The 25,127-nt window shown below is 47.8% G+C and overlaps 2 protein-coding genes across 4 annotated transcripts in view; both read right to left on the reverse strand.

Annotated features, from left to right (window-relative positions):
- The window catches only part of GMPPA (GDP-mannose pyrophosphorylase A), an 18,593-nt gene extending 13,053 nt beyond the window's left edge, over positions 1-5,540 (reverse strand). The window contains exons 1-6 of one of the 3 annotated variants that reach the window (XM_018554923.1): positions 5,421-5,540; positions 4,504-4,552; positions 3,386-3,483; positions 1,996-2,099; positions 828-1,020; positions 543-608 (exon numbers count right to left, since the gene is read on the reverse strand). In XM_018554923.1, coding sequence (XP_018410425.1) covers positions 543-608; positions 828-1,020; positions 1,996-2,099; positions 3,386-3,483; positions 4,504-4,552; positions 5,421-5,483 — 573 coding nt within the window. In that variant the 5' untranslated portion in view covers positions 5,484-5,540. The remainder of the gene's footprint in view (positions 1-542; positions 609-827; positions 1,021-1,995; positions 2,100-3,385; positions 3,484-4,503; positions 4,553-5,420) is intronic. The other 2 variants (XM_018554922.1, XM_018554924.1) reach the window with 2 other exon arrangements.
- A 12,464-nt stretch (positions 5,541-18,004) lies between these two features.
- SPEG (SPEG complex locus) overlaps positions 18,005-25,127 on the reverse strand; it is a 119,299-nt gene continuing 112,176 nt past the window's right edge. The window contains exons 35-38 of the mRNA XM_018554913.1: positions 24,193-24,416; positions 22,614-22,689; positions 21,942-22,091; positions 18,005-18,525 (exon numbers count right to left, since the gene is read on the reverse strand). Coding sequence (XP_018410415.1) covers positions 18,312-18,525; positions 21,942-22,091; positions 22,614-22,689; positions 24,193-24,416 — 664 coding nt within the window. The 3' untranslated portion in view covers positions 18,005-18,311. The remainder of the gene's footprint in view (positions 18,526-21,941; positions 22,092-22,613; positions 22,690-24,192; positions 24,417-25,127) is intronic.

Consider the following 25,127-nt stretch of genomic DNA (forward strand, 5'->3'; position numbering starts at 1 on the left):
TGCAGGGATTCTCCCCCCCCCCCCCCTGTCCGATCCCCCAGCGCTGACTGGTGGAACGGACGGGGGAGGGGGCGGGCACAGCCAGCTGTCACTCACGCAGCTGGGTGGATCCAGACAGCATTGTCGGGATCCGTTCCGGCTGCAGCGTCTCAGTATACCGCAAGCTACTGAGCTTTGGGTAACGGGAAGATGCTAGTTTGTGTTCTCCCGTGACTCTTAGGAGAACTATGGGGAAAAGCCCTAACCCCATAGTTCTTCTTTAAGTCCATCCGGACTCCAGCATCCAGATCAAGCAGGCAGGCAAACTAGGTCTCTTCTGCAATAAAACATTGTTACCTGCCTGCTAGCACTATTCTCTAAATCATATACTAAGCTGTTCATGGGCAACTCATGTGAATGCTTGGCATGCCTCTGTGTCAGAATAAACTCTGAATAGATGAGCATAATAATAGGTATTTTAGTTCCACTTTAACACAGGATGATTATACAGACCCCCAATTCAGGTATAATAGAATCAGTAGAAGATCCCAGAGATGAAGTCACATTACCTCTTGAGTCTCTGTGTTTGCCACAATGCAGCCATAATTCAGGGACTGTGTCCTGTTGGCCTGTCAGAAGAGAAAAGGTTGGAGTAAAACGCAAGACTTGCTATTCCCAGCCAGCTACTTCATTAATTAAAGCTGAACCCCCGGGCAGATATAAAAAAAAAAAAAAAAAAAAAAGAGACAAATGAATGCAGCTCTGTAATCACTAATACATCATTAAATATATTTTATAGATAATTATATTCCTTTAAGATGTACTTTGTCCCAGCAGCCTCCTTTTACCGTTGTCCCCAGCATGATGTAACTGTGTGTGTCTTCATGCTGCTTCCGGAACTCCAGCATCTGAAGGAGAGGGAACTCTGAGCACACATCCGCATTCATGACAAAGAACGCCTGTGGCCCCCCGGAGAGGATCTGGTCCCGGAAGTGATATATGCCGCCACCAGTGCCCAGAGCTGAATATTCCTGCAGGTACCTGGAACAAAAGATCCGAGTCAGCAAAGCAAATCAAAAGTAATCTCAGAGTTTAAAAAAGGAAACCCGGACTCAATTAAAAATTTAATTCCCCCGAAAATATTAATTGTAAATGGGAAATCTAGCAGTTAAGGGGTCTTATAATTCCTTGAGCTCCTTGTTAAGGTGCCCATACACTGCACGATTCTCGTACGAGAATCGCGGGAAATCCCGCGATTGTACAGTGTATGGAAGGCGTGCGACCGTTTCTACTGTACGGTCGCACGTCTTCCGTCGAACCAGCATGCTAGAAAACCCGCCGGGAATCGTACGATTCTCGGCGAGTTAGTGGCCTGCTGGTTCGACAACTGCCGAACGGGCCGGTGTGCGCACGCGCACACAGCCCGTTTGCAGTCATCGTAAGCCCGCCCCTCATTGAGTCATCGTAAGCCCGCCCCTCGATGTGATGATCGAAAGTACGATCTGCCTGTCCAAGAAGGGCAGATTGTACGATTTTTTTAATCTTTACAACAATCGCAAGACTAAGGTCTTCCGATGGTTGTACAGTGTATGGCAACCTTTAGTGGTAAGTAATGGTGTCATTTCCAGCAGGATTTTATTTTATTCAACAGCACTGGGAGTCCCCAGTTAGAATTCCGGTCCGAACAATATCTGCATGGAGTCTACATGACCTCCCTGTGCTTGCATGGGTTTCTTCCAACACGCCAAAGACCAGGTGGTAGGTAATTGGCTTCTGTCTAAAGCGGGCCACACACCTATAGATTATCTGCAGATTTTCTATGGCCAGATGGAAAAAGTGCAACAGATTCCGCCATCCACGCTAAACTGTGTGGGAGGAGGTGCCTCCCACTGGGCCAAGCTTCATTATCTTGCCAGTCGCATCCCCCGCCTCCCTCCCCCAACCTCAGATATTCCTGCATGTTATAGATCTGCAAACAAGAAAATTAATTTACAAAAAGCTGAAATGGAAGCTCACCGGATGGCAACTTTAAACTCCTGCTGCGCTGTGACCAAGAAACGGCTGAGGGCTTCATTTGGCTGGTAAAAGCCTATCAGTAGGATCTCCTTCAGATTGGGCACCTGTAGGGAGGAGGGAGAACACGTCTGAGTAAATGCTGCACTATGGCTGTAGCAGAGACCTGATCACATGACCTACCAGCTCAGGTCTTTACTAAAGGTGCCCATACACTGCACGATTCTCGTACGAGAATCGCATGAAATCCCGCGATCATACGAGAATCGTGCAGTATATGGAAGGCGTGTGAGCTCTGGCGTGTTCGCAGCTCCACGTGCCGAGCCCGCCAGAAAGCTGACAGCGCCAATGACAGGTACTCACACATTTTCCTGGTCCGCAGCTGCAGAGATCGGGAAATGTCTCAGTGCCTGTGATTGGCGCTACGCGCTGTCAGCTTCCTGGTGGGCTCAGCACATGGAGCTGCGAACACGCCCGAGCCCATCCTTAGTCTTTACCTATGTTTCGCTCCATCAAAGTGCCACCACTTCTTCCTACTAAAGAACAAACATGGCCTCCCACAATGCAATGTCCCACGCCTGGGACGCAGGGGAGGGGGTGTCTATACCCAAGCAAAAGTTGGAAAAAAGGTTCCTTTGGACTGACACATAGTAAACGGAAAATATGCTGTTACTTTACTGGTGACGTTTTCCACAGGTTCACTACAGAGACACATGAAAAATGTCTGTTGACTCTGAAGTGACCAATCACCATTAAACTTGCACTAGACAAAACACCAGAGAGCGCCTTCTCCTGTATTACCGTTTATTAAATGTGATCGAAGGAATAAAAACACCTCACAAAAGGAGAGTAAGAGCATCATCATCATCATCATCAAGAAGTCACAGCTTCAAGTCACTCACTGCACGAGGCTGCTGGAGAGAGAGAGAGGTGAATCCGGCATTACCGCGCTTACTCCTCCATCATCACAACCTCCACTGGCTTAACGCATTTCAGGGCTACACCCCCTTCATCAGAGCCTCTCTCTCCAGCAGCCTTGTGCAGTGAGTGACTTGAAGCTGCGACTTGTTGTCCTCGATGATGCTCTTAGTCTCCTTTGTGATTATGTTTGTATTCCTTTGATCACATTTAATGAATGGTAATACAAAAGGAGAAGGCGTCCTCTGTTTTTTTGTTGCACATACTTGGCTGGTCTCCCTGACTGTGAAAGTGCAGCCTCCGTGTGAGAAGATTACTACCATAACTTGTACCTGGTTTCGTGTCAAGAGATTTTGGGGCGCTGGAGGTAGACTATTTGGATGGTGAATTGCACTAGATAAAACTCTGGAGCTGGAGTGAGATGATACTTTTTCGGGGAGAGTATAACTGTCTGTTACTGGCACAGGAACATCACCTTGCTGCAGGCCTCAATGTGATGCTGTAACATGGGGACTCCGGCTACAGGAAACAGAGGTTTGGGAACCTCGAAAGACAAAGGGCGAAACCTGGTACCTACAAAAAGAAGAGACGACATATTGGTTAAACCTTTTATTCGCTAAAACAAAACAAGGGTGTCTGTACCTCGGCACGGAGTGTCTGGGTATACCGGGGGAGCCATTTACAGGAATAGGTACCAGGAAAGCATTTACTTCACTAGCTGCACATGTGTATTAGGACATTTTGCTTAAAGGAGAACTATGAGGTCAGTGATTTTCACTCAGCCTCGTAGTTCGAGCCGACGTGTGACAATGAAACTATCACAGGTCGGCTCAATAGATCGGGAAGCGGGCGAACGCATACCGTCGCTCGCTCACTTCTCAATCATGTCTCTGCAGAGAGCGGTGACTGTTACTCACGGCTCCCTACAGGGATTCCCCCCTCCCCTGTTCGCTGACTGGAGGAACGGACGGGGAGGGTACAGCTGGCTCTGCCTCTAGATAGGCAGAGCCAGCTGTCACTCACGCAGCTGTTTGGATCTCGACAGTAATGTCGGGATCCGTCCCGGCTATGGCTCGCGATATACTGAGCTTTGGGTGACGGGAGGAGGTTAGTATAAGTCCTCCCGTGACGATTAGGAGGACTATGGGGAAAAACACTGACCTCATAGTTCTCCTTTAAAGTTCCTTAAGTGCTGCAGCATGCTGTAAGGCAATGCACGATAGTGTGTTGTAGTGCACAACAAATCTTGTGACACGTTGAATTTGCGGGACGTTTTGATGTGTTGGCAGACCATTATCTTCAATGGGCTCAGTGGGCTACCGTAACACATCATCCCTAAACGTTTTACTGATCAACACAAGAGGTAAAAGAATTTGTTGCACCTCCTGTGATAAAAAGTGTATTCACAACATAACAACCACAGAAAAGGTCAACCCCTTCCTACTCCAAGAGACAGACCCAAACCCCGAAACATCCAGAACTTACAGACTGGCCATACCTGGTAGGGATCTTGCCCACCATCAATCCCACCTACATTGAAGACAAGTAAAAAGGTGTGAAGTATTTGTTTTGGCGCCATTGTGAAATACTCACCCTTTTGGGGTCCCCCAATTAAGATGACCGCCTTCAACATTTCTGCAGTCTACATAAAGAAAAAAAAAAAAGGAAACAAGATATTATGACAAGCAATGAGCTCTATATTAAAGCTGAACTCCGGGGAAGTATCAAACACAACCCTCCTCCCTCTTCCCAATGTACCCCAATGTAATTGTATATCCGGGCTAAAAGCAAACCTGTGATCAGCCACTCGGCCTAATACAAACCATCAGCAATAAGCACCGGGGACCTACCAGCAACTGTGGAGGAAGAGGGCTGCCTTTGTGGGTGAGGACTTACCTGGGACTTGTGGGGTGGGGGCTTCTCTTGTGAGTGAGAACCTACCTGGAACTGAGGGCTCCCCTTGTGGGGAAGGATCTAACAGGGACTGGGGATAGGGGGAGCGGAGGGGCTCCTCTTGTGGGTGACGACTTACCTGGAACGGGAGGGGGGGGGTTCTCTTGTGGGTGAGAACCTACCTGGAACAGAGGGGGGGCAAGGCTCCCCCTATGTGTGAGGACCTAAGAGGGACTGAGGAGGGGGAGGTGGGCCCTCACTTGTGGGTGAGGTCTTACCAGAAACTGGGGGAAGGGAGGGCACCCCTTGTGTTTAAGGACCTACCAGGGACTGGGGAGAGGGACCCCCCTTTAGGTGAGGGCCTCCCGAGGATTAAAAGGGGTGAGGAGGAAGGTGTTATGGGCTCTGCAACTAAGAGCCCATAACACCTTCCAACAAGGCCTGTCAGCATTCATAACCAGGTGAACTACAAACCCCAGCATGTACTGTCAGTACTCCGTAGGAGTAGGGAAGGCACAGTGTTTCTAATGACACCGGCAGGCTGTCTCTATCCCCCTCAAGCTGTCAACATCTCCAATAAGTTAAAATGACAATAAACATCAACCTATTGCTCTTACCTGCTTCTCCCTCTCCACTTCCTCCTCGGTGGCTCCCTGTGGCACGTCAGCACCGTGAAGCATGCCGGAAGTTGTAGTTTGCCGACTGGGAGTCCTCTGATTGGTCAGTTGGAGCCAGCTGACCTGTCTATCTAGGGCGTGATCTCTAGTTCCTATGGTAACAGAGAACCGGTATGTTTGGAAACGTTCGAGTCTGACAGTGTTGAATAGAATGGAGGTCACGTGACAGAGCTTCTCCCCCAGGTCGCTCTAGTCACCTGACTCGCCTCTAGCCTGTGACAGCGGCGTAGAGCAGCCGGGGGAGGAGTCAGTAAGTACACGCCTCCATCTGACTGCTTTCTGATTGGTCTGTGAGTGTTAGCTGGACCAGTGCGCGTGGGGGTCTATTTCACAAATGTTGTCACCCACAATTCGCACAACTTTCACCCAGTATTCACACGTTTTTCTATTTTAATACAATTTTTAAAAGTGTGACTTTTGGGTAAAAACATTAAGTTTATTTTAATGTATTAATTGAATTCATTATTCAAATGCTATACTTAAAGGCATAGTCCACCGTTTCAAAAAAAATTAAGGGAGGAGTTTAAGGGGGGATGGGAATGTGACCATATATGGATGAAACGTGGCCACAAAGGCGGAGTTTTCTTTTAAAGTGTATGTCCACCCAGAAATGTTTTCTTTTCCATTTTTGGATGAAGTAGGACGGATTGGAACCTCTGTCGCATTTTCTCACTTCCTGTCTGGAAAAAAATGTTGCCAGCAGGACAGGAAGTTGTACATTCCAAATGATTTGTCTTTCTGTGCATCCATGTCCCAGATTTGCATAGCTCTGCCTGGAAGACCTGATTTTTCTGCAGGGTGGGTCAGTAAGACTTACAGGTCTTGTCCCTCCCCCAGCCTGTGAAAGGAGAATCAGCTCACCAACAAGTTCACATCCCAGTCACTCTGCCCTCTCCTCTTATCAGCAGCACTGCAACAGCAAACTACAAATCCCATGAGGCACTGCAAGACTCTGACAGCCACAGGCATGACTCCCAGAGGCAGATGCATGCTGGGATTTGAAGTTTCACCAGCAGCTGGAGTGCCGAGGTTGCCTACCCTGATGTAACCGTATAGAAGTGTAGGAAGCTCTACAGACAGATAAAGGAGAACTGATAAGGTGACTGATTTGCATTCATCCTCATAGTTAGAGCCGACCGACCTGTGACAAAGCAGCTGTCACGTCGGCTCTATCGATTGGGAAGAGAGCAGAGACATGGCGCTGATCCGCTCACTTCCCGATCACATTCACGGCTCCCTGCAGGGATTGTCCCCGGCCCTCTCCGATCCTCCGGCACTGATTGGAGGAATGGACGAGGAAGAGGCGGGCACAGCTGACTCTGCCTCTAGACAGGCAGAGGCCGCTGTCACTCACGCAGCTGGGTGGATCTCGACAGTGCTGTCAGGATCCGTCCTGGCTGCGGCGCTCTCAGTATATGGCAGGCAAGAGCCTGCCATATACTGAGCTTAGGGGTCATGGGAGAAGGTTAGTATATGTCCCCCTGTGACCCTAAAGAGAACTATGGGATAAAAAGGTGACCCCCATCGTTCTCTTTTAGTGGGTAACTATTGTCATTAGCTAAAAATAATTCTGTATTTCAGTAAGTTCTATTGTCTCCTAATCAGTGGCGTCACAAGGGGGGTGCGGCCCATACCCGGGTGCCACCATTGGAGGGGGTGACACCAAAATGACTGACAGTGATTTTGGTGTCACCCCCTATGAAAAGTCGGGCGCTCGGTCATGGACCGACGGCCTGACAGTGTCAGGAGAGAGGAGGAGACCCGGCGGCATACCTCATCCCGCCGGGTGAACGTCCACTCCTCTGTCAGTTGGCGTCCATCAGCAAGATGGCCGCCGGCAGGCGTCACTAAGATGACCGCGCATGCGCGATGACGTCACGGCGGGGTGTCACCCGGTCTCCACTCCGCGTGTCACCCAGCTTCGGGACGCCCCTGCTCCTAATATCCAGATCCATCTAGTAGATTGTAAACTAAAAGTGCCCATAGGATGGACTTCCTCAATGCAGTGACACCATTTCTATCAGCCCTGTGAATGTGCACTTCCTGGTGTCACCACTCTCACAGAGCCCGCCTTCTGAACTACAACTCAGCGTCTGAACAATGTAACATTATCATTGCTGGCTGGAAGCAATGCATGATGGGATAGGTAGTCTTGAGAATTGAAGATTGTATCACATTAAGCAGCAGGGAAAGAGATGCAAAGAACTCTGGGTATCCAGGAAGTTGTTGGAACTGATGGGCAGACGGAAGGAAGCGCTCACCACATAAAAGAGATTTTTCTTTCATGTAAGCTTTGATTGTATTATCAGAAACAACTCCAGTGGGGGGAATTTATCAAAACCAGAGCAGACAAAATCAGGAGCAGTTGCCCGTGGCAACCAATCCGCTTCTCTTTTTACTTTGTTCCGTTAAGATTTGAAAATGAAAGAGAGAAGCTGATTGGTTGCCATGGGCAACTGCTCCAGATTTTGTCTGCTCCGGTTTTGATACATTCCCCTCAGTATGTATTCCTATTACAATGCTGATGATAGAACAGGAGAGGAGACGCCGGGACTGTAGATGAGCCGTGTCTCGGCCCCCCTCGGGTAGTCGCTCGGAATGATCTGGAATAGTCCCCGGCAGTAATCCTACCCCGGGTCATGAACACCTGTCACACCCCCGGCGTGGGGCCCCGCAGGCAGGGACACCTCATATGGACATGGCGGGTAAATATAGACGAGTGACTCATGGTGCGCGGTCGGCGGCGGGCGGGCGCTCTGTTTTTGGAAGGACGGCTTCATTCACAGGAAGGAGTTATCATTTCGTTCCTCCTGTGATGTACGCTGTCAGTACTTTGCTTCTCATAATCCCAGCAAATGGGCGCTCGTCCACTGAACTGCCTGCGGGCTCGTACACACGGGGGGTGGAGGGGACGTACTCTGGAGCAATGACAGACGTGTCTGCGTGTAGTGCGAAATATGTGGTGCCCGGGAGCCGCAGCGGCTGCGTTTTCCTGTTCATATGACAGACAGACAGGAAACGCTGTACCCGGGTGCACGCCATACGTGAGGGCGTACACCCGGGTATCGGCGTTTGCATGGTCAGGGGGTAAGTTTCTGAATGAGCAAGTTTTGCATTCGGAAAGTTACCCCTGTGCGCATGCAAATACACCTGTTCCGGCATTTACAAGCGTTCACCCGGCTGCCGTGTTCTCTGCCCACGCATTCACTCAAAGTACTCTCCCACCATTCATCATTCATTTGCATATTTTCAGATGTGAACGTTCGCAGTAATAAGTCATATCGCCAGCAAATGTCTGTAGAGTATCCCCTCACTTCCTGTCCCGTTGACACCTCCCCAAGCAACAAGGTGGGGGGGGGGGGCGGTTGTCACCAGGACAGGAAGGCACAGGAAGCAGTAAGGCCCCTTTCACACTTCTGAATGGAGTTGCATGAGACTCACGAACAGTTGCCGGGGGAGACGCTGTACAAAACAATGACAGCTCTGTATCTTTGCTGAAGAGATTTCCCATCACTTCCTCTCCTTTTAGGAATCAAGAGCAAATTGGGAGGGGGGCTGTATCTCTTTGTTGGAGAGATTTCCCGTCACTACCTGTCCTGTTAGGGATTGAGAGGAAATGTGCTGTGTCTTTGCTGGGTAGATTCACCTTCACTTCCTGTCCTGTTAGGGATTGAGAGGAAATGGGGGCAAGTGATTGAAAAGAAAATATGGAAAGGGGAGGGTGGGTGCTGTATCTCTTTGATGGAGAGATTACCCATCACTTCCTGTCCTGTTAGGGATTGAGATGAAATGGTGGCGTTGGTTGCTGTATCTTTGTTGGAGAGATGTCCCATCATTTCTGTCCTGACAGCAATAAAGACCAGAGAAAGGCCCCGCCCCTTTACCACTTTGGCCACAAACCTTTAGCGTGAATGCCCGGGGAAAATTAAAGTGCACCTGTCGCCTAAAATGTTTGCATGCTTAGGCGCTGATGTATAAACCTTCCACTAGGTGGCGCCGAGGAGCATGGACATTTCTTCTGCTCTTTGGCGCCATCTAGTGACGGTAACACTGTGAACAGCATTTGCCCAGCTTTACACTGGGCAGAAGGTTTACATACCCGCCCCTAGGAAGCCAGGATCAGCATGGCACACCCCGGACTATCAACCTTTAGGCCGGCAATTTACTAATTGTGTTTTGTTTTGGATACTCTAATAGCATTGCCACCTTTTCTTCAAGCGAAACCCGAACACTCTAGTGACGCGTGGGCATTTTTTGGGGGAGAATGAGTCGTAGCTTATTCATGTGTAAATAGTGCCACCCATTCATATGTAAATCACAGTTGAGACTATTTTCAGTGGGGGGCCAGTAGCCCCTATCTTAATTTTGGTTGCCTCGTCTGCCTGACATCTTGTGGTTTCTGCTGCCATGAAACCCGGATACAGCATTCAAAACCCGGACTGTCCGGGTGAATCCTGGACAGGTGGCAATCCTATACTCTAAGCCAGGGGTAGGCAACCTCGGCACTCTAGCTGTGATGAAACTACAACTTCCATCATGCATCTGCCTCTGGGAGTCATGCCTGTGGCTGTCAGAGCCTTGCCATGCCTCATGGGACTTGTAGTTACACAACAGCTGGAGTGCCTGAGGTTGCCTACCCCTGCAAGCTGAAGCTTTCACAAGCCTTTCTCCGGCATGTTATATATGTTGAAGTCAGGATTTGCTTTATCTCAATGTTTGCAAATTGACATTTTGTTTGAAACAAGAAGAACTTCTCTTTTTTGGAACCAAAGCCTCCAATTCTTCTCCTCCTTTGGAATTGTATCTGCTGTAATATGAGACAGTGACACCCTGATGTGTGAGACTTCAGCTGCATTACAAGTACATTGGCCACCACATGGTGGCGCTACAGCTGTCAGAACTCTGCTATCTCCAGCTACAGCCACTGAAATGTATGTTACCCCGCCGGTGAAATGTGACTTCCTATAGGGACAGAATTTTAAAGGAGAACTATGAGGTGAGTGCTTTTCACTCACCTAATTTCAGAATAATGTAACAGAAATCTGTAATGATACCACCCAGATGTATAGGGTTTAAATGCTGAATGCCAGTCGTTAAATTTCGGTACCAATTCCAGGCAGCGAGTGTAATCCATCAACAAATGCTATCCAGTAAATACGGCAGTTGTGCTTAAGTCAGACATAGCACTCACTTAAGTATTATGCAATCACCTGCAGCCAGATTGTAGAGAGCTCCTCACATGTGCACTGGGTGTGTCTGCCGCCTGAATTGTGCTCTGCAACTTTCTTTCTGCCTGATGCATTTCCACTCAGATTCTAACTTTCATGGAAGACGGCTTTGGTGAACATCACTTTGGTACAAAAGGCTTCATGTATATTGGAAACAGCAAAGAGGAAGCAGTGGGTGTGGTTAGGAACACCTCTCCTGCATTACAAGCAGTACACAAAAAGGGGTTCCCAGACCACCATTCAGTTATTGGAGTGGCCTGGTACGCTATGAGAAATCTGAGCAGGTAGGCCATTTCCCTGGTATGTATTGTATTGCTGAATTTTCACTATTCACCAGGGTGTCCCTTTAAATGTCCCAAGATGCCTTGTTTTTAGGGATGCACCAAAGTTTCGGCTGTTGAAACATTTTAGCCAAAAATGGTACTATGGGCAAAATGCTGATAGTACAAAAATGGCTGAAAATGCAGTGCACCCCTAGCTTCTCTTCTCCCCGCTGGGCGCCAGTCTGTGTCCCCCTCCGATCCCCGCTGCTCTTCTCGCCTGTGTTGGCAGAGGCAGTGGGGATCAATGGGGACACAGAGCAAATGCAGGTGCACAGTGGGGACGAAAGAAGCTGTCAGGAGGTCGAGCAGGGAAGTTCGGGGAGGAGAGCTTGGCTCCAGTGACAGGCGGGAGGGGGCGGAGCAGTCAAGATGGAGAGCGGAGCACAAACACTGGGCAATCAGTAGTGATCACTTTGTGTTTGTTAATAACTGAGGACATAGTGATTATATGTCCCCAGTTATGAATGAACAGGAAGTGCTATACATCACTTCCTGTTCATTTATTAATGGGGACTTAGTAAATATTTACTATCTGCTCACTTTATGAATGAACAGGAAACAGTTCAGTACAGAGGCTTCCTGTCCATTCATGACTGGGTGGATAGTAAATATTTACTGTCTCCCCGATTTATGAATAAACAGGAAGTCTCTGTACTGAGAACTACCTGTTTATTGAGTGCTGGGGCTGCAGAAAAAGAGATTGAGGACTCAATCTCTTTTATTTTAAAAGGGAAATATCAGGGATCTGTTTACACTCCTGATATTTCCCTGAAGCCTTTAACAGTAAAAGTAATAAAAAAACTAATTTAAAAACTTGGGGAAAAAAAAGTAATTTTTGCTTTCGTTTTCGGCCTGACAAATTTTGAAATTTCAGTTTCGGTCTAAAAATGTCATTTCGGTGCATCCCAACTTGTGATACCATTCTGTGATTGGAGAGGAGCGGAATGCTCATTTGGATCACGTGACTGCCGATGCGGGATAAGTAGGAGCATACTTACAAGCAATGATATAATATTTATATAATACAGGCAGTCCCCGGGTTGCGAACAAGATCGGTTCTGTAGGTTTGTTCTTAAGTTGAATTTGTATGTAAGTTGGAACAGGGACATTTTTTAAGTGTAACTCCAGCCCAAAAAATAGTTTTTAGTATTTGGATAGCATAGGGAAGGGTTAACCCCCAGGGCAGCCATCAGGGGGTACGGCCGATACTCCAGTAAGGGGTCCGGGCAGCATGGGGGGCCCGCCCGGGTCCCTTATATGACTATCGGCCGACGGTGGAGGGCGAGGAGGCGGAGGCCTGGCCCTAGCAGCACAGGGCCCCAGCATTGCCACTCCAGCGGCTTTGAGACAAGCTAGGGCCCCATCAGCGACGCTGCTCGTCTGATGTCGGACTGGCCGGAAGTGACATCACTTCTGGCCGGTTCGGCGGCAGACAAGGCCATGTGTACAGGTAAGAGGAGCTAGGAAGGAAGGAAAGGAGGGAGGGGAGGGATGCAGCCCTGACCAGCCCACCTGAGACCCCTTCAGAGCCCACCATAGACAGTCTCAGATGGGCTGTGCAGCATCTATGGTGGGCTCTGCAGGGTCACTTTCAGGTGGGTCCTGTGTCCAGCGCGTCACTAAGCCCTGCGTCCAGCGCGTCACTAAGCCCTGCGTCCAGCGCGTCACTAAGCCCTGCGTCCAGCGCAGGATCTCGACATCGATGTCGGGATCCGCTCCGGCGTCTCAGTATACTGCGAGCTGTAGCTCGCGGTATACTGAGCTTAGGGTAACGGAAGGACGCTAGTTTGTGTCCTCCCGTTACCCTGAGGAGAACTATGGGGAAAAGCCCTGACCCCATAGTTCTCCTTTAAGTCAATGAATTTCAGAATAATGTAACAGAAATCTGTAATGATACCACCCAGATGTATAGGGTTTAAATGCTGAATGCCAGTCGTTAAATTTCGGTACCAATTCCAGGCAGCGAGTGTAATCCATCAACAAATGCTATCCAGTAAATACGGCAGTTGTGCTTAAGTCAGACATAGCACTCACTTAAGTATTATGCAATCACCTGCAGCCAGATTGTAGAGAGCTCCTCACATGTGCACTGGGTGTGTCTGCCGCCTGAATTGTGCTCTGCAACTTTCTTTCTGCCTGATGCATTTCCACTCAGATTCTAACTTTCATGGAAGACGGCTTTGGTGAACATCACTTTGGTACAAAAGGCTTCATGTATATTGGAAACAGCAAAGAGGAAGCAGTGGGTGTGGTTAGGAACACCTCTCCTGCATTACAAGCAGTACACAAAAAGGGGTTCCCAGACCACCATTCAGTTATTGGAGTGGCCTGGTACGCTATGAGAAATCTGAGCAGGTAGGCCATTTCCCTGGTATGTATTGTATTGCTGAATTTTCACTATTCACCAGGGTGTCCCTTTAAATGTCCCAAGATGCCTTGTTTTTAGGGATGCACCAAAGTTTCGGCTGTTGAAACATTTTAGCCAAAAATGGTACTATGGGCAAAATGCTGATAGTACAAAAATGGCTGAAAATGCAGTGCACCCCTAGCTTCTCTTCTCCCCGCTGGGCGCCAGTCTGTGTCCCCCTCCGATCCCCGCTGCTCTTCTCGCCTGTGTTGGCAGAGGCAGTGGGGATCAATGGGGACACAGAGCAAATGCAGGTGCACAGTGGGGACGAAAGAAGCTGTCAGGAGGTCGAGCAGGGAAGTTCGGGGAGGAGAGCTTGGCTCCAGTGACAGGCGGGAGGGGGCGGAGCAGTCAAGATGGAGAGCGGAGCACAAACACTGGGCAATCAGTAGTGATCACTTTGTGTTTGTTAATAACTGAGGACATAGTGATTATATGTCCCCAGTTATGAATGAACAGGAAGTGCTATACATCACTTCCTGTTCATTTATTAATGGGGACTTAGTAAATATTTACTATCTGCTCACTTTATGAATGAACAGGAAACAGTTCAGTACAGAGGCTTCCTGTCCATTCATGACTGGGTGGATAGTAAATATTTACTGTCTCCCCGATTTATGAATAAACAGGAAGTCTCTGTACTGAGAACTACCTGTTTATTGAGTGCTGGGGCTGCAGAAAAAGAGATTGAGGACTCAATCTCTTTTATTTTAAAAGGGAAATATCAGGGATCTGTTTACACTCCTGATATTTCCCTGAAGCCTTTAACAGTAAAAGTAATAAAAAAACTAATTTAAAAACTTGGGGAAAAAAAAGTAATTTTTGCTTTCGTTTTCGGCCTGACAAATTTTGAAATTTCAGTTTCGGTCTAAAAATGTCATTTCGGTGCATCCCAACTTGTGATACCATTCTGTGATTGGAGAGGAGCGGAATGCTCATTTGGATCACGTGACTGCCGATGCGGGATAAGTAGGAGCATACTTACAAGCAATGATATAATATTTATATAATACAGGCAGTCCCCGGGTTGCGAACAAGATCGGTTCTGTAGGTTTGTTCTTAAGTTGAATTTGTATGTAAGTTGGAACAGGGACATTTTTTAAGTGTAACTCCAGCCCAAAAAATAGTTTTTAGTATTTGGATAGCATAGGGAAGGGTTAACCCCCAGGGCAGCCATCAGGGGTACGGCAGATACTCCAGTAAGGGGTCCGGGCAGCATGGGGGGCCCGCCCGGGTCCCTTATATGACTATCGGCCGACGGTGGAGGGCGAGGAGGCGGAGGCCTGGCCCTAGCAGCACAGGGCCCCAGCATTGCCACTCCAGCGGCTTTGAGACAAGCTAGGGCCCCATCAGCGACGCTGCTCGTCTGATGTCGGACTGGCCGGAAGTGACATCACTTCTGGCCGGTTCGGCGGCAGACAAGGCCATGTGTACAGGTAAGAGGAGCTAGGAAGGAAGGAAAGGAGGGAGGGGAGGGATGCAGCCCTGACCAGCCCACCTGAGACCCCTTCAGAGCCCACCATAGACAGTCTCAGATGGGCTGTGCAGCATCTATGGTGGGCTCTGCAGGGTCACTCTCAGGTGGGTCCTGTGTCCAGCGCGTCACTAAGCCCTGCGTCCAGCGGCGCGGTGGGGGCCCGGCCTAAAGCCGTGTAAGGGGCCCCAAAATTTCTGATGGCTGCCCTGTAACCCCCTGTAACGTTTGTTTTGCTGTGTGTGCCGGGTTCAGAAGATTTCACTTCACCTTCTGTCCCTGTGCCAATTGGATGTAGAAAATGTTGGGTTGTCATGGAAACAAGGATTGGTGATAAAGCTTCAGTGGAGACACCTTTTTCCCATGATCACTCTTACAGGAGTGAATTTCCCTTCCTAGGAGTAGATTTCCTCTCACTTCCTGTTGCCTCAAGGACAGGAAGTGAGATTAAATCTTTCTAATGACGATACAGACAGCAGTAAAAACCTCACAGTGACCCGAAAGAAAAGGCGGGCACCCCTCGTCCGCAGGTCTAACAAGAGCCAACTTCCTGTAATGTACGTACAGTACTACGAACCAGACACGACAAGGCGGGCACTCCTCGTTGGCACAAGCGCGGTAGCATTACAACTACCCCTGCTGTACAGTAATAGCCTCCGTTTGTAAGTAGGGGTCGTATGTAAGTCGGATGTTTGTAACTCGGGGACTGCCTGTAATACATTTTAAAATGTATATAATATAAATAATAAAAACATTCTGTGATTGGAGAGAAGCGGAATGCCCGCTTGGATCACGTGACTGCCGATGCGGGCTATGTAGGAGCATACTTACAAGCAATTAGTTACAATTAAAAATAAACAACTTTATTACAGATTACACATGGCGGCCCGTGCAACCTCAATATATTTATTTTATTTATTCAACTTCACACCAAAAAAAAGTGTCGGGGTGGGGTGGGGTGGGGGTCGGGCAAAATACAAACTCAGGAAAGCAACACAAATTCTTATAAATAAATAAATCCATTTTCCTTTTTTGAGTGAATAAATATGCAGCTCAAGAGCAGCTTTAGGAGGACCGCTGGGCCCCCTTCTACAAATGTACAAACTCAAGTGGCACCGTTACAGTGAAGCCCTTTAGCCACGTCCTCCGAGATCGCCAGAACGTCACCCCCGCCCCCCTTGTCCTTCTTCCAGCCCCAAGGGTTGGTTGTAACCAGAGCAGGCCGGGTTCACCTAGAATCTGACAGTTTCACTTCCTCTCTCCCTCTGTGCCCCACTTTCCTGTTTACCTTCGTCATTAAGGACATTGCTCTCGGCCATTAGGCAAGTCCGAAACCTATCCAATGGGCATGTGGTTTCCTCTTTCCTTCATCGGTGGCTTGGCTCTTTGGGGGACTAGCTGACTAGTTTGCATCTTCTACTTCCAGAGAGGGATCAACGGACCAGACAGTGGCACAGACACATGTATGTGAAGGGAAGTATGGAACACGGTATCCCTACCAAGGAGTAATGTTCAGGGTGCAGCAGCGGTTGAAAATATGGACAATGCTACAACTTAGAGGTATCCCGTAATCAAGACCAGGATCCAGTAATGTTCAGACTTGGCGGTAGAAGATATGGAAGACTTTGCTGGTACGTACCAACTCATTTAACACGAGGCAAGGGGGCGGGAGAGAGGCCCGTGCAACCTCAATATATTTATTTTATTTATTCAACTTCACACCAAAAAAAAGTGTCGGGGTGGGGTGGGGTGGGGGTCGGGCAAAATACAAACTCAGGAAAGCAACACAAATTCTTATAAATAAATAAATCCATTTTCCTTTTTTGAGTGAATAAATATGCAGCTCAAGAGCAGCTTTAGGAGGACCGCTGGGCCCCCTTCTACAAATGTACAAACTCAAGTGGCACCGTTACAGTGAAGCCCTTTAGCCACGTCCTCCGAGATCGCCAGAACGTCACCCCCGCCCCCCTTGTCCTTCTTCCAGCCCCAAGGGTTGGTTGTAACCAGAGCAGGCCGGGTTCACCTAGAATCTGACAGTTTCACTTCCTCTCTCCCTCTGTGCCCCACTTTCCTGTTTACCTTCGTCATTAAGGACATTGCTCTCGGCCATTAGGCAAGTCCGAAACCTATCCAATGGGCATGTGGTTTCCTCTTTCCTTCATCGGTGGCTTGGCTCTTTGGGGGACTAGCTGACTAGTTTGCATCTTCTACTTCCAGAGAGGGATCAACGGACCAGACAGTGGCACAGACACATGTATGTGAAGGGAAGTATGGAACACGGTATCCCTACCAAGGAGTAATGTTCAGGGTGCAGCAGCGGTTGAAAATATGGACAATGCTACAACTTAGAGGTATCCCGTAATCAAGACCAGGATCCAGTAATGTTCAGACTTGGCGGTAGAAGATATGGAAGACTTTGCTGGTACGTACCAACTCATTTAACACGAGGCAAGGGGGCGGGAGAGGAGAGAAAGGGGTGGACAGGAAGTGGGTATTCTAGTAGACAGACACTTGGTGGTTTTTAGGAGATGTAAAAGCTGAAACATCCCTACAGTACAGCGCAGAGGTCCTAGAACAATAGGAGTACAGGAGAATTCCGATCAGTGGATGGCCCTATGGTCAATAAAGATCCATTGTGTTCACTCTCTCTTACTAGCCTATAAAAAAATCGGACACAACAGAAGCTTGACCTCCAACGGCTCGCAATTCCTACAAAGTCAAAGCCATCATGTCCTCTATCGGGCATATGGTCTATCCCTCCCCTAGTACCTGTAGGCCCTTTTTAAGCTTTTCAAGAACAATTTGTAAACAAATCTTTTCTATTGTAATATCTCGGACGGAGACACAGTAATAAAGTTGAAATCCGTACGAGTCTATTATTGTAAAGGAGTATCCACTTGTATCATGGTGGTCTTTGTGTTGGGAACCCTGGAAAGGTTAAAACAAAAATAAATAACACCTTGCATAATTGTTTGCATTAAGACCACTTGTTGTGTCCAGGAAGTGATGCCAAACAGTCCTCGGAGGGGCCATGGAAACCAAGGGCCAGATGACTCGGGTCAAGTATCCTTTGGCTCCAAAGTTCCCAAAGGTGGTAGGTCACAGCGGTCAGATCTTCCTTCGCTGCAGAAGTGGGGGTGTTTCACATGCACCATGCACCCACTTTCTCCGATGCCCCCCCCTATTCCTCAGTCTCACTGGACTACACTATGTCATTCACAGAGGTATACTGACCGCCCGGGACTCCCTTGGCCCAGAGATATGATGTCCTTTTTATTTACACTTCAAGGTATTGACTTTGTATTCCTTGCCAGTACTTCTCCGACGTTTTGTTATCGTCCAGTGGAATGCACCTTTGGCTTCGTGACCACCTTATTCAACGGCTTTTTTTTTCCGGGGTCACTGGGTGACGGGAGCTGATGGCTGCGTTCCATGGTAAGAGCGAAGAAGAACTTTGTGCTTGGTGGCCATGTCCGAGCGCCTCCTTTGCTGCTCCACCAAGAACTCCTTGAGGCGGTTAGTGGTAAAGGTGAGAGTCTGACGCCTCAGCTTCATTAAATAGGCGTCCTGAAGCCAAGGGTTGGAGAAGCACTCTTGTAATGTGGGTCGGCTCCTGTGGATAAACATTTAGGAGGTTAATTCCTTCAGTTTTCCATAGTCTAGGGTCGCATTGGCTCAGTAAGGAATTTGGAGATTTCAATTTTTAAATGAAAAAATATAAATTAAAAACAGGAAGTGCCGTAACTGGGACATGTCAGGCATGGGCATCCCGAGGCCGAGTGTCACCCAGAGCGGTTACTGGGTGACACACCACCGTGATGATGACATCATTGCGCATGCGTGACGATCTCATTGATACCTGACAGCCATCTTGGTGATGGACGCCGGCAGAGAGAGGAGGGAACAGTCACCCGGCGGGAAGAGGTATGCCGCCGGGTCCCCTCCTCTCTCCTGAAACTGCCAGGCTCTCGGTCCATGACTGTCAGTCATTTTGGTGATACCCCTGCAATGGTATCACCTGGGTGTGAGCCGCTCCCCCCTTGTGACGCCACTGATGTCAGGATCACCAGGTATCATTTTAAACCTTTTCAAAATGGCTGAAAGCACATTAACATTTTAGAGGTTCTAGAGATTTTAGTATCTGGGTTTATATCTATTGTAACTCTAAATCACAGCATGATGATTCCTCCCTTCCAGAATAATCACTGTATCATCTTAATACACCTGGGAGATGTATAGGGGCTAGACATGTAAGCTGCGGAAACATTTGGTTCAGTTCGGTTCGGATATTTCGTTATTTCGGGATTCGGACGAAATCCAAATGTTCATTAGTTTCGGATGAGTTTATGAATACTCGTTGCGAATACCACAGAAAACCAGATACAGATATTAATACTAAAGCTGAATCTCCCAGACCCCAATGGCATTCAGGATCTGAATTTCTGAAATGCATTCGGGAGCTCTTGAATGCCATTCGGGTCTGGGAGCCATATACATATTGTATATTAAATTCACCTAACTCAGTATCTGCAACCCCCCTCTGTCAATCCCTGCACTGGCTTCCTATAGCCCAAAGGATAAAATTCAAAATATTAACAATCAGTTAGGCCTTGTTCACACCAAATGCAGACCAGATCCGGTCAGGTTGCTGCACACGCAGTGTAGTGGGTTGTGCCGCGTTTTAGACGCGTTTTGGATGTGTTTAGGGCCGGTTTTGGTAAAAAAAAAAAAAACTTAAGTTTAACATGGACTTTCAGGCACTTGCATGCGTTTTTGATGCGTTTTAGATGCGTTTTTGATGCGTTCCAGAGCAGGTAAAATAGGGCTTGCCGCATTTTTTTCATCCGGTCTGGATCTGGCCTGGATCCGCACGCTGCGATGTGAACTGGAGGTCAAAATACCATAGGAATACATTGGACGCAGTTTTGATCCGGTCTGCACCTGCTCTGTTCCGGATCTGCTCCGCGCTTGGTGTGAACAAGGCCTTACAAAGCCATTTATAACTCCGCCCCTAGCTATATCTCAAACCTGGTCTCAAAGTTTCACCCTAACTCCGCTCCGCTCATCCCAAGACCTCCTGCTCTCCAGCTCCCTTGTCAACTCTTCCCATGCTCGCCTCCAGGACTTCTCTAGAGTCTCTCCCATCCTCTGGAATTCTTTACCCCAACCTGTCCGTCTGTCGCCCACCTTGACTGCCTTTAGGCGATCCCTAAAGACTCATCTCTGCAGGGAAGCCTATCCCACCTCAACCTAACCACTGAACCATCACGTCCTCAAACAATTCATCCCCACACAGCTCCCTCCTCATGTATCACTTCCCCCTCCCTTTTAGATTGTAAGCCGTCGGGGGCAGGGCTCTCCTTACCATCTTGTCTTGATTTGTATTGTGATTGTAATCTCTTCCCTATATTGTAAATCGCTGCGCAAACTGTTGGCTCTATATAAATCCTGTGCAATAATAATAATTACTAAAGCTGGGGCTCTCAGACCCGAATGGCCTGTAGGAGCTCCCAAATGCAATTTGGAAATTTGGATCCCAAATCCCATCCGGGTCTAGGAGCCTCAGCTTTAGTATTATATGTATATACTGTATATGGCTCCCATGTTGCCGTAACGAAAATTCGTATTCAGACCCATTTGGATGCATTAAACTGAAAAACACATCTGATTGGCCAGAAAAGTCACATGTCCCATTCAGTTTTGTTTTTGAACCAAATGCATACGGGATCCGAAATTCGGAAAATTTGTACGAATTATGATTCGGAGCGAAATGAAACGCAGCTGTCTAATAGGGGCCATTGTTGACCTCCTTCTGAAAATGCTCGCTACTTATGGTTGTTGTTATGCTGAACCACCAACTCGGCTTTCTGAGTCCCTGGTCAAGAACAAGTATTTAGATCGGGAATATGAGAAAACAAAAATTGAACATCTACCAGCTTTGGACCAGCAACTCAAAGCGCTGAAGACAGAAGGTCAGCATAGTGGCCAGGAAGGGTAGTGGCTATATTTTTTGGATAGGTTTCCTTTAATGGGAAACACTCTGATCCCATCAACAAAAAATGAAATTGAATAATCATTAACTACCTCCGGGCCAGCCATAGTAAAAAAAACGGGCGGCCGGGAGCTCTCTAGATCTGAGCGTGCGTCTTTAGACGTCCTCTCAGACACGCCCCCTCGCGCCCGCCGCTCGGCGGGAAATGGCCGTTATTTAAAAACAGGCAGCGATGCCTGTTACCAGACATCGCGTGTATGGGGTGCCGATCGGTGTGCCCCCTCCGCGCCGCCCCCCCCCCCCCCCGCCCCCGCAAGTGGTGTTTAAATACCACCAAATGAAAGCTCTATCTGTCCCCAAAAAATTGTATAAAATTAATTTCAGTAGAGCGTTGCATGACGGAATAAACGTCAGTCAAAGTACCGCAGCGCTGAACACTGAAAAATGGCCTGCCCAGGAAGGGGGTGTAAATACCTGGTCTTGAAGGTCAGGGCTTTCCCCCATAGTTCTCCTAAGGGTCACGGAAGGACTTAAACTAGCGTCCTCCCGTGAGCCAAAGCTCAGTATATAGGGAGCTACAGCTCGCGGTATACTGAGACTGCCGCAGCCGGGACGGATCCCGACATTACTGTCTGGATCCACCCAGCTGAGTGAGTGACAGCTGGCTCTGCCTATCTAGAGGCAGAACCAGCTGTACCCTCCCCCGTCCCTTCCGCCAGCCAGCGCTGGAGGATCGGACAGGGGAGGGGGGAATCTCTGCAGGGAGCCATGAGTGACAGTCACGGCTCTCTGCAGGAACAGGATCGGGAAGTGGGCGAGCGCCGCTATGTGTTCGCTCACTTCCCGATCTATTGAGCCGACCTGTGACAGTCTCATTGTCACACGTCGGCTCGAACTATGAGGTGAGTGGAAATACTTTAAGTTTGTCGCTTTCTCACAATAGAACACATAAGGAAGAATCTGATTGGCCGCTAGAGGGAGCACAGCTCGTTCCGTCATGCAGTTCAGGAATGACTTGTGTCCATGCGGCCACTCACCAGGGATAAATGGACAGCAGCTTTCTTATGAAGAGGGAAGCACTTTGAGACGCATTGGAGTAGAGTTTAAATATGTCAAACCGTCCAGCTAGAATCTTGTTCTCCATTTCCATCGGGTCCGATTCAAAGAACGGAGAGCGTCCACCGAGCCTGCACAGAGAAACAGAACCAGATAAAGAGAGGATGATGATGGAGTAAGCCTGGTGGGTCTCTCCCAACTGTCCTGCATAAGTAGAGCTGCAGAACATTCCCGGACACTTCCAGAACAATATCTGTAGAAAATATATCAGAGCAGCTGGACTTATTATTAATATTATCCAGCATACTGGATGTATTAAATCCTCATGTCTTCTCATGCTGGGGGAGAACTTCCCTTTGCAGCTGAGTGCCTCTTCCTGTAGTGCTGGCTCAGGTTGCAAACCTACACACAGACACCATGTATCCATTCCAGAGACAAGGCAGTCTGCTGCAAAACAGAAGTTCTGCCCAGCATGAGAAGACATGCGGATTTAAAAGGAAGAGCAGCAAAGAGAAGGGAAACTACCATGGATTGCAGTAAGGCGCACATCACACTATTTTGGTAAAAAAATCTGAGGGTTTAATGTCACTTTAAGTGAAATCCCCCAAACTCGCATATTCACTATAAATGATTGCACCGCATGTATTACTTACATCACATAGGTCAGTACACCTAATCCCCAAATATCGGCCGCTGGTCCAATGGGCTCTCCTTTCAGCATCTCTGGGGCTGCAAAGAAAATACAGAAAAGATACATAAAGATCTGACGAGGAGCAAGATATTTTTGCACTTTATTTACATAATCATGTCATACAAATGGCGCTGATTACAGTAAAAACATATTATCCTCAGTATCTGTAAAATAGAAGTCGAGGCAACTGGACTGGCTGTATTTTTCTTGAAGACATTTCACTGGTCATCCGACCAGCTTTCTCAATTCAGAGAAATTCACAAAAATTCTCTGGGAATAAATATGGTGAATGTCGCTCCAATCCACATAATCTGTTAGTCACAACCAGGTGATGGCTGTATTTACATCATTGGAGTCTAGGAGTTGTTCTTAACCTGCCCAAAGAGAGGTGTTAAATCAGCATTGTATGTGGCATACAATAGATGTCTCCCCCCTCCCCCCCACCTCTATTCAAGCTTGGCTTCTCCATTGTTCCATACCGTGTTTCCCCGAAAATAAGACACTGTCTTATATTTTGTTTGGCTCAAAAAAACACACTAGGTCTTATTTTCGGGGTAGGTGTTATTTTTTGTTAATGTACAACAATCCACACTGATTCATGTACAAAAATAGGGTGATCTGGGCAATCAGGCTCTCCAGAATGAGCGAAGCGCGCTTTCACTATCGATTCCTCACAGACGGAGTGCGTTTGGTATTACTCCGCCTGCGACAGGAGGCGGCGCTATAGAGGAGGCATCGGCTTATGCGGCTCTGCTCCCTCCGCTGCCACTTTGCTTCCCTTAGCGCTGGCTTCGTTGGCACCGCTGATTCTCTCCCGCCTCTCCCGCGGCTCTTCAAGTTCCCCCTTAGGCCACCACCGGCCCTGGGAATGGTCACAACTAGGTCTTATTTTCGTGGTAGGTCTTATATTTTAACAATTCCCAAAAATAGTACTAGGTCTTATTTTTGGGGTAGGTCTTATTTTCGGGGAAACAGGGTAACTGGCCTCTTTCACACCTCTTGTAAGCCAGTCCTCCTCCCTGTCTTGGATGCGTACTTGACTGTCTCCAAAGGAGTGACCTTTGTCCTTTAGATGTAGGTACACTGCCGAATCCTGACCAGAGGGTTTGGCTCTTCTATGCTGTGCCATACGCTGGCGTAGCTGCTGTTCTGTTTCACCGACATACAATTCTGAGCGCTCCTCACTGCGCTGGACTGCACTGGACTGCGTACACAATGTCCTTCATCTTGTGTTTTGGCGTTGGGTTGCATTTCTGAACTGAGAAAGCTGGTTGAATGACCAATGAAACGTCTTCAAGAAAAATACAGCCAGTCCAGTTGCCTTGACTTATTTGTTACAGATACACCATGTGACCTGGATGTATGAGAACCTTCACAGACATTATCCTCGGGGGCTGTCTATGACACTAGATGTTTTTTTGTATTATTATTCTTCATGTCTTATATTCCTCTCTGATTGGGAACTAATTCCAGGTTTTATCATCAGGTGGGCACACTGTGAATGCAGAGCCAAGGTTACTCATACTAGTTGTTTCACATACACATGTATTCCAGGGTTCCGACACGTTTTCCTAGCTGACGCAGGATGAGGGGGCTGAATGTCTGAGCGCTCCCGAAGTCGATGATCTTAATGGTGTTCATGTAAGACACCATGATGTTCTCTGGTTTAATGTCCAGGTGCAGGATCTTCTGTTCATGGAGATATTCCAATCCCTGCAGGATCTGGACCAGGTAATTGACGACATCATCTTCTGAGTAACGGAACCTGGAACCACAGAGGAGGGACAGTACAGAATCAAGACGATGGACATTGCTACGAGATGAATCTATATGGGCCCATGTCTACAAAATGAATCTATATGGGCCCATGTCTACAAAATACATCTATGTGGTTACATTGCTACAAATTAATCTACATGGGAACTTTGCTACAAAATAAATCAATGTGGAGATCTTGCTACAAAATGAATCTATATGGGCCCATGTCTACAAAATGAATCTATATGGGCACATGTCTACAAAATGAATCTATATGGGCCCATGACTACAAAATGAATCTATATGGGTCCATGTCTACAAAAATGAATCTATATGGGCACATGTCTACAAAATGAATCTATATGGGCCCATGTCTACAAAATGAATCTACGTGGTTACTTTGCTACAAAATTAATCTTCATGGCAATATTGGCTACAAAATACAGCTATGTGGTTTCATTGGTTCAAAATGAATCTACATGGGAACTTTGCTACAAAATGAATCCATGCGGGGACGTTGCTACAAATGAATATACGTGGGAACATTGCTACATAATGGACCTATGAAGTAACAGTGCTACAAAGTGAATCCATAGGGGAACATTGCTATTAAAATGAATCTATGAGAGAAAATTGCTGCAGAGGAATCTATGTGACATTTTAAGTGTATGTCCAGAGTTTCTTTTTTTAGATTTTGAGGGGGGGGGGGGGGCGGGAG

Source organism: Nanorana parkeri, unplaced genomic scaffold (genome assembly GCF_000935625.1).
Source record: "Nanorana parkeri isolate BGI_ZX_2015 unplaced genomic scaffold, ASM93562v1 scaffold178, whole genome shotgun sequence".
Taxonomy (NCBI): Eukaryota; Metazoa; Chordata; class Amphibia; order Anura; family Dicroglossidae; genus Nanorana; species Nanorana parkeri.